Here is an 11,888-nt window from a genome sequence, read left to right as displayed (position 1 = left end):
ATCTCAGTTTTCCTTCTTCTTCATCGTCGACGCGCAGGGCGCGTGAAACGAGGCCGCCACTTTCTTCATACTCTTGATCCGTAGAGAAAAGTTTTGAGGACGTCAATGATCACATGGCCCATCACATGACGCGTGATCTCAGGAGTAGGCGGGGGGGGCGGAGTAGGCACTGTTGATTCGCTGTTGATTTCAATCGCCCGTTCTTTCTTCGATCGTGTTCCTTCTTTTCTTTTTCCTCGCGCGCTGTTTTCTCTCGAGACGTCTCACTCTTGCGTCGAAGCTCTTTGAGTCGTCATGAAGAATTTTCGGCAAATCCTTGCCCTTGTAGGTTTTGCTCTTCGCGGAACGCTTACCCAAACGCCCGTTTCTCGCGTTCTCCCTACCGCATCGCGTGTACAAGTTGACAAGTCATTAGACGCCAATCGTCGCCACACGCATTCTTCGAATGGGCGGGGTCCCCTGTCAAACCCCTAAGTCATTTTCCTCGTTCTTTCCCAGGCTTTCCTGTGCCTAGTTGCCACGATAGATCGTCTAGCAGGTACGACTCGACGAAACTAGGCGTTCATAAGCGAGCCTTATCTTTATTCAGACGCTCAATGCACGCCGAACCCGTGCCAGAATAGGGCGACGTGCGACAACAGCGGAGGATCAGCTGTATGTACGTGTGTCGCGGGATATACGGGCGCGACGTGCGAGACGAATATCGACGAATGCGCTTCGATGCCGTGTCAGAATGGAGGAACGTGCCTGGATGAAGTCAATGGGTACCAATGCCAGTGCGCTGAGGGATATACTGGAGTTGACTGCGAAACTGATATTGATGAATGCGCGTCGATGCCTTGTTGGAACGGGGGCTCATGCACGGAAGGCTCTCCAGGTTTCTATAACTGCAGTTGCGTTCCTGGATACACTGGAACTAGTTGCGCAACTAACATCGACGAATGTGCGTCAATGCCTTGTCAAAATGGGGGAATGTGCGTTGATGAAGTCAATGCGTTTCAGTGTCAGTGCGTTAGAGGATATACCGGAGAGCAGTGTGAAACTGATATTGACGAATGTACTTCAATGCCTTGTCAGAATGGAGGAACATGCACGGATGAAGTCAACGGATATCAATGCCAGTGCTCTGAAGGATACACTGGAAAGGAGTGCGAGACTGATATTGATGAGTGCGCGTCGATGCCTTGTTTGAACGGGGGCTCATGCACGGAAGGCTCTCCAGGTTTCTATAACTGCAGTTGCGTTGCTGGATACACTGGAACTAGTTGCGCAACTAACATCGACGAATGTGCGCCAATGCCTTGTCAAAATGGGGGAACGTGCGTGGATGAAGTCAATGCGTTTCGATGTCAGTGCGTTAGAGGATATACCGGAGTTCAGTGTGAGACTGATATTGATGAATGCGTGTCAATGCCTTGTTTAAACGGGGGCTCGTGCACGGAAGACTCTCTTGTGGGTTACTATACGTGCAATTGCGTTCCTGGATACACGGGGGCTGATTGTGAAACCAATGTCATCGACGAATGCACTTCAATGCCTTGTCAGAATGGAGGAACATGCACGGATGAAGTCAACGGATATCAATGCCAGTGCTCTGAAGGATACACTGGAAAGGAGTGCGAGACTGATATTGATGAGTGCGCGTCGATGCCTTGTTTGAACGAGGGCTCATGCACGGAAGGCTCTCCAGGTTTCTATAACTGCAGTTGCGTTGCTGGATACACTGGAACTAGTTGCGCAACTAACGTTGACGAATGTGCGTCAATGCCTTGTCAAAATGGGGGAACGTGCGTGGATGAAGTCAATGCGTTTCAGTGTCAGTGCGTTAGAGGATATACCGGAGAGCAGTGTGAAACTGATATTGACGAATGTACTTCAATGCCGTGTCAGAACGGGGGAACATGCTTGGATGAAGTCAATGGGTATCAATGCCAGTGCGCTGAGGGATATACTGGAGTTGACTGCGAAACTGATATTGATGAATGCGCGTCTATGCCTTGTTGGAACGGGGGCTCATGCACGGAAGGCTCTCCAGGTTTCTATAACTGCAGTTGCGTTGCTGGATACACTGGAACTAGTTGCGCAACTAACGTTGACGAATGTGCTTCCGTGCCTTGTCAGAATGGAGGAACGTGCATGGATAAAGTCAATGCTTTTCAGTGTCAGTGTGCTGGAGGATATACTGGAGTTGAGTGTGAGACTGATATTGACGAATGCGCGTCGAACCCTTGTTTGAACGGGGGCTCATGCACGGAAGGCTCTCCAGGTTTCTATACGTGCAATTGCGTTCCTGGATACACTGGAACTGCTTGCGCAACTAACGTTGACGAATGTTCTTCAATGCCTTGTCAGAATGGAGGAACGTGCATGGATAAAGTCAATCAGTACCAGTGCAGTTGTCTTGCCGGATTCACAGGATTGTCTTGCGAGATAAACGTCGACGAATGTAGTTCGTCTCCTTGTCAAAATGACGGCACCTGCACTGATCAAATCAATCAATATCAGTGTGGTTGCATTTCTGGCTACACTGGGGATGTTTGCGAAACCAATATTGACGAATGTGCTTCTCAGCCTTGCCAGAACGGTGGCACGTGTCTCGACGCCATTGATAGCTATAGCTGTAATTGCGTGACTGGATACACGGGAACAGAATGCAGTGCCGACGTCAACGAATGCATAACAAGTTCTCCGTGTGACTCAAACGCCAACTGTAGTAACTCAATCGGTTCCTTCACCTGCACCTGCAATCCAGGATATTCTGGTGATGGGCTAATTTGCACGTGTAAGGAATACTTTGATGATTGAAATGAGAAATGCTTTAGACTTTGTCTTTAGTGCTAGCACCGCTACCGGTGGAAAATCTCGTCGTCACCGACACCCAGCCTACCAACGTATCTCTTTCTTGGTCAAATCCTAATCCAGCAGGAATCGTCAGCAACTATTCTGTATCTTATGTCGGTAGTTCAGCTTCGCCAGTGATGGTGTCGTCGACGTCTGCTGTTATAACCGGATTGAAACCGTTTGTAAATTACAATTTCTCGGTAGTGGCGAAGAATCGGGCTGGGTCAAGTGACAGTCGATTTGTGGCAGCACAAACGGACGAATCAGGTAGAACCCGCGTGTTCTAATATAGAGGCTTTCTCAATCTCCTTTACTATAGCTCCGACGCCGGTGCGCAATCTTGAATTTACGGAACGAAACGCCAGCAGTATAACGCTGCAATGGGCTGAACCCCGGCCCGCCAACGGTCGCATACGAAGTTACAGAGTTGTGTATTCATCATCGTCGTCTCCAAACCAAGAAAAAATCGTCACCACACCACAGATAATTCTCACAGGGCTAGCGCCTTTTACGGTCTACGATATATCAGTTTCTGCTCGTACCGTAGAGGAAGGACCTTCTAAGAGCGTAAGAGTCCAAACAGTTGAAGATGGTATGGTCACCTAAAGAGCACGTTCTATTGTTTTTCGAAATATTTTGCTTTTAGCTCCGTCTGTTCCTGTTGGATTGACTGTTACTGTGGTCAGCTCAACGGCTCTTTCTATAACATGGGCTGAGCCACTTCAACCGAATGGAATTCTCGAAGGATACTACGTGTCGTACTTCGAATCAGCGTTGAGCGACAGCGCAATGACGACGGTGAATGTCTCCAACGAGACGTTGACCTATTTGGCATCTCGGCTGAAGAAATATACGTTATATACCGTGAGAGTGAGAGCGTTTCTCACTTCCGGTTCGACTTTGCTCGAAGGCAACAAAGCTGAAAAAGAACAAAGAACGGGACAAGATGGTGGGAAATGATTGGGGGCGAAAAAGAATTTATTTTGAGAAGAATTTTATTTTTTTTAGTTCCTGAAGGAAAGCCATTGAGTTTGACGACGACGGCGGATTCTTCTTCGTCGATTGGCTTGAGTTGGGCAGAACCGCAAGAATCTCTGCGCAATGGAATAATCACCGAGTACAAAATCATCTACTCGGCCAACCAGAGCAACCAATCCTTCTCTCCTGTTATGACGCCTGGAACATCTCAACAGATAGTGGGACTCACGCCGTTTTCTTCCTATTGCTTTGACGTGGCGGCTCGAACCAATTACACTCCTGTCTCAGGCGATGCCTTTGGACCGTCAGCGCGCGCGTGCGAGACAACGCAGCAAGACAGTAAGTGTTTAGTGACGTTCCTGGAAATGATTTTTAAGTCTTTGTCTTTCAGAACCTTCCTCGCCAATCAATGTTGTGATTTCGCAGACAGGGAGTACGATTACTGTGAGGTGGAGCGAGCCGACTATAAAGAACGGAATCATATCGCGCTACAATATTTATTATCGCTCACTCGATGGCGGGAACGAGACGGTGCGGTCAGTCAGCGGCAGTCTAACTAGTTTTTCAGTGGCTGGATTGACTCCGTTCACGAACTACTCCTTCGAAGTGTCGGCGTTTACGGACAGCAATCGTTTTGAAGGAAACCGCAGCGACGTCAAAATATTTGAAACTTCCGAGTCGAGTAAGACGTCGATAGGCTTTCATGTTTCAATTAATCAGGATTTTGATTTTATAGCTCCTACTGTTCCTCTTTCTTTCTCCGTGAACAGCATTACTGCGAAAACGGCTACTTTCACCTGGGCAGAACCTGCAACAGCCAACGGCATCATTATCGGATACACCTTGCGTATAGAAGATCAGACACCACCTGGAGCTTCAATCACAAACGTTCTTCTTGGGCCTAATGATCACAGCTATGTCGCTACGAATTTGAGCGAGTACACCGATTATATTGCTTACGTCTCTGCACGCACGTCTGCTGGACGGGGCGATGAGGCTCAAACAAGCCTATTCACCACGCTACAAGCTGGTACTAATTGCCTGTGTATTCGCGCGCGAGAGAGACTCTACTTCCTCTCTGTCTTTTCTAGCTCCCAACAAAGGACCCACTCTTCGGCCGTCGACGGCAACGTCGGATACTATAACAGCCAGCTGGAATCCTCTTTCGATCGACGACGTCAACGGTCGTCTGGCTGGATACCAGATCTATCTTCGAGAAAACGCGACTGGTGTTGTGATTGCGAACAGAACACTGCCAGCAAGCAATACGACATTTACTCAGTCAGGACTGAAGGCATTCACCTTTTACGAATTCGAGGTTGCTGTCGAATCGGGTGGAGGCGTTGGGCCTGCTACGACAGCCGCAGTCCAAACGGATGAAGCTCGTAAGTAACCCTTTGCTTTATGTTCTTCGGGGGAAAGATTTTTCTTTAGAACCTGCTGGTGTTCCGTCGAATGTAGTTCTCGCTCCTCTGCCAAGAACGCCTTCTCTTCAAAAGTCTATACTCGTCCAATGGGGTCCCATAGTGAATGTAGCCGATAGAAACGGGATCATTACTTCGTATAACGTCACCGTGATCGACGTTGATCTCGGCACTGTCAATAGCCAGTCTGTATTGGTGGGAAATGGAAGCAGTCCGTATCAATTCCAGGTCAACGGCTTGGAGTCGTTCATAGAGTATTCTGTTCAAGTAGCTGCTTCCAATGGAGCAGGACAGGGTCCTTTTAGCGCTCCTGAGGAAGTCACGACAGTGGAGGACAGTGAGTGATGAACTCCGATTGATTAAAGAAAACGCTTAGTTTTGATTTCTCACACAGAGCCTCAAGCGTCACCGCAGAATTTGGCAACTGTTGTTCAAAGTTCAACCGTCATCGATTTTAGCTGGGATCTGCCCCCTAAGCGACAGCGTAGCGGCGTGATACGAAATTATACGGTTACTGTGACAGGTAGTGGAGTTACGACGCTCTTTCCTGACATAACGACGACAAATTTTACTGCGAATCAACTGAAACCTTTTACGTGGTACACTTTCAGCGTTGCTGCACTTACCAGCGTGGGATCAGGTCCGTCTGCTTCAACAGTCGCTAGAACGGACGAATCTGGTAAATGGGAGTAGGATTTTGAGGAGATTAATTAAAAATTTATTCTATTAGTTCCGGCCAACTCGCCAACCGGTCTCTACGCAATGAATAAAACGACGAACGTTGGTCTGAATGCCTCCGTCACTCTCATATGGAAGGCGCCGTCGACTCCAAACGGACTTCTCACCGTGTACGAAGTTCGCGTCTATATCAACGGAGGAGGACTCTTTTTTGGGGGAAATACGACAGGCAATGAGACGCAGTTTTTAGTCACCGGGCTGCAGAAGTACACTAGTTACTTGACTGAAGTTGCCGCTTTTACCGCCGTCGGACGAGGACCGTTCAGCAATAGGATACGATTTTTGACTGACCAAGACGGTAGGGAAAGCCAATATATCTTTTATCTGAAAAATCAAAGAGTTTTTCCTTCCTGTGTGCTGTAGTTCCCGAAGCTCCGACTTCCTTTGACTTCGTCAACGGGAGTAGTACTGCGGAGAGCGTCACGGTCGTTTGGACGCCTCCGCTTGATAACAATGGATTTCGAATCGGCTATACACTGAGTTTCACGACAGGCGTTTACATGGCGTCTACGACTGCTGCCATACAGGACGAAGATCTTCCACCGTCGATAACAAACATTCCTTCAGCGTCGACGTCTTGGAATCTGATTGGCTTGCATCCATCGTCACAATATACGTTGACACTTTCCGCTAGAACGGCGAAGGGTCCCGGCGACCCGATAAATTTAGATGTGCAGACTCTCGAAGCAGGTGAGATTCTCTTTCGGTTCAAACAAAATATATACGGTTTCTTTTAGCACCCAGTGCTCGCGTCATCCTCGAAGTTAGCACCGTTAGAGATGTGACGACGTCGAGAGTGACACTTGTTTGGTATTCGCTGTCGCCTGCGCAGCAGAACGGCGTAATCGTGAAGTATCGTCTGAGATATCGTCGCCCAGATCGCGACACGAACGAAGACGGAACGACATCTTTTCCCGTTGAAATAGAAATCACGGACGTCACTACTCTCCGATTGGAGCAGGTGAAATTAGATTCGTATGCGAATTACGTGTTCGACATGTCGGCGTGTACGGCACAAGGCTGCGGTCCTCCTGCCTCTAAGACAATACGAACGGCGGCATCTCGTAAGAGATTCTGTCTCCGAGTCACTTTGTACGCGTACGATTCTCTTTCTAGTTCCAGGACCTGTAAATATCGCTAACGTGGATACGACGAGTACGACAGTTACAATTACGTGGGACAATCTTCCAATGGATGAATGGAACGACGCTAGAATCACAGCCTATGAAGTCAGGCTTCGACTGGGAGGAAATGTCGTTAACCCCAACAATGAATTGGTTGTGGGCACGACTTACAACGCCACCGGATTGGAGGAGTATGAAGAGTACCGCGTCGTGGTTTTAGCGCGAAATTCCGTAGGATTGGGAACGGAAGTGGAGGCTGCCCCGAGTATTTTTCGAACCAAGGAAGACAGTAAGTTAGAAAAGAAAAATCGCCTTGTTAAATTATTTATTGCTGTGTCGTAATAGCGCCCGGTCCACCGTCAGGAGTTACTGCTTCTTTACCTGTTGACGTCGTATATGCTAAAAAACTGATGTTGACTTGGGGACCTCCGAGTGATCCAAACGGTGTGATAACTGGCTACAAAATATTGTATACGGTCAACAAGACGTATAATGACGAAACCGGGAGACAGGTTTTCCAAAAATGTTCTATTTTCTTGTTCCGAATGTAGTTCGTCTAGATTCAACTAAATGACACTAAGAGTTTGACGACAGATGGGTCAGCAAAGCAGAAGGAGATTGTTAACATTGTGGGAGACTCCTCGTACACGTTGAGAGTAAACAAATATTTCTCTGAAGAAAAGCGATATCTGTACTCTCTCTCTTTTTACAAGGTGCAAGGGCAAACGAGCGTCGGCTACGGTCAATTTTCTCCGTCTGTCGTCGTGGATGTACCTATCCTAGGTAAATGGCTTTGCTCGGTTCTTCTCTTATATCAACGTTAGTCGTCGTGTGTGTGCTCTACAGCGCCGGATGAAACGTCACCTCTGCCTTCGTCTCCTCCTGCTGCAGTTCCCGAGCCGACGAAGACGACGTTCGATGCCGTCATTGTACCGTTTTCTAATTTAAACGGGGCCATTTTGCGCTATGCTGTCATTGTCTTGGAAGATACAGGCACGCAAAATCGCTCTCAAGTGAACCGAGAGTCTAACTAAGTAAGTAATCTTCTTTTTGCGTAGACGAGAATCTCAGTCCCGCTGAAGAACAAGCAACCCCCATATCGTACCAACAACTTAGCGCCGCGACGGTAAAACGTCCGTTTTACGCCTACTTTGGCACAGCGAAGGGACTGCGGAACGTCACGCTTTCGTCAGCGCGTCGTCGACGAAGAGAAACAACAGCGACGGTAAGATCCTCGTCAAAGAAACCGAATCACACCGAATCAAACTTTAGCACGGATACTTGTTCACCGTCGGATCCGATTCGTCGTGCTTGACCAATAACCAACTTGTTTGCAATGGGGAACTGACGCCGGATACCAGCTACAGGTTCGCCAGAAACGTATACACACTTTTACAACCAGCTGCCAATATCTAGATACAAAGTGCGAGGCTACACACAGCTAGACTCCGATCCAAGCAACCCAGAATCGTCGGTTGTTATCTACAGCGAGACGGACTACTCAGTATTGTACACAACGAAGAGTAGGCATACACCACGTCAATGAAGAGAGTACCTATTTTTTTTGCAAGGTCCTGGTCTCAGTGGTGGAGCTATTGCTGCCATAGTGATTGTCGTTCCTATGCCCATAGCTATCGGCGTGATTCTAGGCATGCTGTACTACAGAAGACGACGAACGAGGCGAGATTTGACACAGGTGTCCAACTTCGAAGAGTCAATTGGTATTGTACAGAACAGAGACGTTCATCGATATGTCCGCGCAAGTGTCGAATGCCGATTTGAGACGGCCGTCGTTTGTCAAGCGAAATCCAGGCGCTTTGGATGGACGCCAGCGGCTGCACAGTCTTCATCCACTGAGAACTCACCCCAAGTTGTCGCGGTCAGGAGAAAAGAGAGGAACCAAGAGAAAAAGCTTTGATTTGTTTTCTTCTTTAGACCAGTTTCTATAAGCCACTTTTCAAAACATATCGTTCAAATGTCTGCCGATAGCGATTTTAAATTTTCGGAGGAGTTTGAGACGGTGCAAGGCGTTGGTTTGGAAGGGACGACCGAGGCGTCGCTGTGTGACGAAAATCGACCTAAGAATCGATACACCAACATTTTGGCCTGTGAGATTCCAACGCTTGGCGTTAATTAATTGATATATCTTTTTTTGCTTAGACGATCATTCTCGAGTCAAATTATCGTTTACCGACGACGAACCGGGCTCAGACTACATCAATGCTAACTATGTTCACGTAAGAGAGACGTCTATTATGTTAGTTTTTTCAGATTTCATCTTCTCGACGAAATAGGGATACAATCTACCGCGTTCATACGTAGCCACTCAGGGTCCTCTGCCTGGAACGTTTGACGATTTTTGGAGAATGGTATGGGAGCAGAATGCGGGAACGATCGTCATGCTGACGCAGCTCGAAGAAAAAGGCCGAGTGCGTTTGCTCTAGCGCGACATTTTATTTGCCAATCTAACTGCGAATTTGAAGACCAAATGTCATCGGTACTGGCCGAACGAGGAAGAAGATGCCCAAACGTACGGAGACCTTGTTGTCAAGATGCTTAGCGAGAAAGTGAACGACGACTGGACTTTACGGGAATTCTCTGTCCAATGCGTAAAGATGGAAACCATATTAACTTTTGCGATGCGATTTTTTTCTTTCTCCCCCAGTATAAAGAGGTTCGTACAGTCAGACAATTTCAGTTCACTACGTGGCCGGACATGGGAGTGCCCGCCGATCCGAAAACGATTATTGGTTTTGTGAGAACGGTTAGAGCTCAGCAGGTAGCCGATGCCGGTCCTATGACCATTCATTGCAGGTGTGAACGACATTAGTTAGAACTATTTTTCATTGGCACGCTGTTTCTTTGCTTCCTTAGCGCCGGTGTTGGTCGAACGGGAACATTTATTGCCTTGGACATGATACTGCGACGCGTTAGGGAAAAAGATACCGTTGACGTGTTTGGCGTCGTCTGTTCGATGCGCTTGCAACGCAATCACATGGTGCAGACTGAGGTAAGCACGGCCGTAGGGTTATTGTAGATGATTTAGTCTTCTTCGTAGGCTCAGTACGTGTTCATTCACAAAGCTGTCTTGGAAATCATACAGAATCTGCAACAGTACAAAATGAGCACAACGCCGCAGGTTCTCAGGAGCAACAAGTCTAATATTGGTATGAAATTGACGCTTCTGTGGCGTGATGTATTATTATGATGCTATGTGTAGATCAAGAAGAAAGTCATTACGTGAACCTTTCTGAGTCCAAGATGTAGTTAGCGTTGACTTTTGATTTCGCTGATTTTGCTGTGTGTTTTTTCTTTTTGTTTTCAGTGGTGGGTTTCAGTGCTCTGAAGATGAATCAGAGCATTTTAGCTAACAAACTTTTGCTCTTTTGATTTCCTGGATACCAGTCGCTACCGGCGCGCGCTACAAAAAGAAGGACGTGGCGAAATGGACGGACAATACAATGCCCGAAGTCCAGGTATTCTCTCTCCAATCCATCGCCTATTTGTCTAACTCGCTTATCCTCCTTCTCCAGCGGTCAAGCGACTCATGCGCGAAGCAAAAGAACTCAGAGATCCAACGTACGAGTACTACGCCCAGCCATTGGAAGTGAGAGAAACCCTTCCTTCCCCTCGATCACCCGCTTCACGACGTCTTTCAAGGACAATCTCTTCGAATGGCACTTTACCGTCCGCGGTCCACCCGACAGCCCCTACGAAGGCGGAATCTATCACGGCAGAATACTCTTTCCCCCGGAATATCCCATGAAACCACCCAGCGTCATACTTTTGACGGTATGGTCCTGGCACATAGGAGAAAAACTATCGCTTTTGGTTTCTACTATTTTATTCTTTTCGCATTCTTTTAGCCAAATGGACGTTTTGAACTTGGCAAGAAAATCTGCTTGAGCATATCGGCTCATCATCCGGAAACGTGGCAACCGTCGTGGAGCAGTAAGGGTCTTTGGGTCGACACAAAGCCTCATCGGATCTCTTTTCTCTAGTTCGAACGGTGCTCGTTGCTATTCGAAGCTTTATGCCAACGAAGGGAGGAGGAGCGATTGGAGCCTTGGACTATACGCCTCAGGAGAGGCAAGCGTTGGCGAAAAGGTCTTAGTATGCTAGGTCGTAGCAAAAGCAAACAACCGGAGTCGATTTCTTTCACACAGGTCTGTGAATTGGTCGTGCTCGATGTGCGAGATGGTCAATCGGGATACTCTGCTTGACAAAGAGGAAGAGGAAAGGGACGCGGACAGGACAAAGGACGAAGAACTTGCTGCACAGATTTCGTTTAAGGTTGGAGACGAAAAGATGTGGCGTAAGAAAAGAAAATCATTTTTATTTTGAAGTCGGAAGCTGAGGTGAAAGCCGAAGTGGAAAAAGCCAAGAAGCAGCAGCAGCAGCAGCAGACGCAGGAGACCTCAAGTCAAAGTTTTAACCAATCAATTAGCCAATCTGAAGAAAGAAGCGAAAGTGAAGAAAGCCTGTCACCACCTCCACTGCCATCTCCACCGACACCACCGGCACCGGCACCTGCAGCGAGAAGGCGGCGGCCTGCTGCTACCCGGAGAAGTGATCTTTCGGTGGATGATTCGACTCGAATCAATGATGGTCATGGCAATGGAAGGGGGTTGACTATTTTGGCTTGGCTGTTGGCTTGCCTTTTGCTAGCGCTCCTAATTCGACGTGTGTATAGAGACACGGAAGATATTCCAATTTAGTAAGAATAAGAACAGGTACGACCTCCCTCCCATGTATGGACACGTAGCATACATAATACGGGACT

At 47.8% G+C, this 11,888-nt stretch overlaps 2 protein-coding genes across 2 annotated transcripts; both read left to right on the top strand.

Annotated features, from left to right (window-relative positions):
• The first annotated feature begins 182 nt into the window (after nucleotides 1-182).
• On the top strand, nucleotides 183-10,495 carry LOC136192970 (phosphatidylinositol phosphatase PTPRQ-like). Its single transcript, XM_065981745.1, has 33 exons — nucleotides 183-324; nucleotides 499-538; nucleotides 590-2,782; nucleotides 2,836-3,108; nucleotides 3,161-3,433; nucleotides 3,488-3,790; nucleotides 3,850-4,158; nucleotides 4,211-4,501; nucleotides 4,556-4,849; nucleotides 4,911-5,204; nucleotides 5,254-5,580; nucleotides 5,638-5,922; nucleotides 5,974-6,279; nucleotides 6,345-6,671; nucleotides 6,719-7,045; nucleotides 7,098-7,394; nucleotides 7,451-7,617; nucleotides 7,666-7,761; nucleotides 7,819-7,888; nucleotides 7,952-8,098; nucleotides 8,164-8,330; nucleotides 8,378-8,472; nucleotides 8,522-8,628; nucleotides 8,677-8,785; nucleotides 8,838-8,984; nucleotides 9,041-9,213; nucleotides 9,266-9,342; nucleotides 9,400-9,534; nucleotides 9,589-9,714; nucleotides 9,771-9,919; nucleotides 9,980-10,115; nucleotides 10,164-10,272; nucleotides 10,326-10,495. The coding sequence occupies exons 1-33, from the start codon at nucleotides 295-297 to the stop codon at nucleotides 10,370-10,372; spliced, it is 8,226 nt and encodes a 2,741-aa protein (XP_065837817.1). The 5' UTR covers nucleotides 183-294; the 3' UTR covers nucleotides 10,373-10,495.
• Nucleotides 10,447-11,881, top strand: LOC136192987 (ubiquitin-conjugating enzyme E2 J1-like). The gene is made up of 7 exons (XM_065981771.1): nucleotides 10,447-10,581; nucleotides 10,639-10,712; nucleotides 10,766-10,897; nucleotides 10,972-11,056; nucleotides 11,107-11,212; nucleotides 11,272-11,398; nucleotides 11,452-11,881. The coding sequence occupies exons 1-7, from the start codon at nucleotides 10,551-10,553 to the stop codon at nucleotides 11,821-11,823; spliced, it is 927 nt and encodes a 308-aa protein (XP_065837843.1). The 5' UTR covers nucleotides 10,447-10,550; the 3' UTR covers nucleotides 11,824-11,881.
• The last annotated feature ends 7 nt before the right edge of the window (nucleotides 11,882-11,888 follow it).

Source organism: Oscarella lobularis, chromosome 11 (genome assembly GCF_947507565.1).
Source record: "Oscarella lobularis chromosome 11, ooOscLobu1.1, whole genome shotgun sequence".
Lineage (NCBI taxonomy): Eukaryota > Metazoa > Porifera > Homoscleromorpha > Homosclerophorida > Oscarellidae > Oscarella > Oscarella lobularis.
The sequence above is the reverse complement of the archived record's forward strand: the minus strand, read 5'-3'. Positions and strand labels throughout refer to the sequence as shown.

Coding starts and splice junctions, on each gene's coding strand:
- LOC136192970 (XM_065981745.1), top strand. CDS start 295: ATGAAGAATTTTCGGCAAATCCTTGCCCTT. Junction 3,791..3,849: donor ACAAAGAACGGGACAAGATG/GTGGGAAATGAT, acceptor TATTTTTTTTAG/TTCCTGAAGGAAAGCCATTG. Junction 4,502..4,555: donor ATTTGAAACTTCCGAGTCGA/GTAAGACGTCGA, acceptor TTGATTTTATAG/CTCCTACTGTTCCTCTTTCT.
- LOC136192987 (XM_065981771.1), top strand. CDS start 10,551: ATGGACGGACAATACAATGCCCGAAGTCCAG. Junction 10,898..10,971: donor CCAGCGTCATACTTTTGACG/GTATGGTCCTGG, acceptor GCATTCTTTTAG/CCAAATGGACGTTTTGAACT. Junction 11,057..11,106: donor GTGGCAACCGTCGTGGAGCA/GTAAGGGTCTTT, acceptor TCTTTTCTCTAG/TTCGAACGGTGCTCGTTGCT.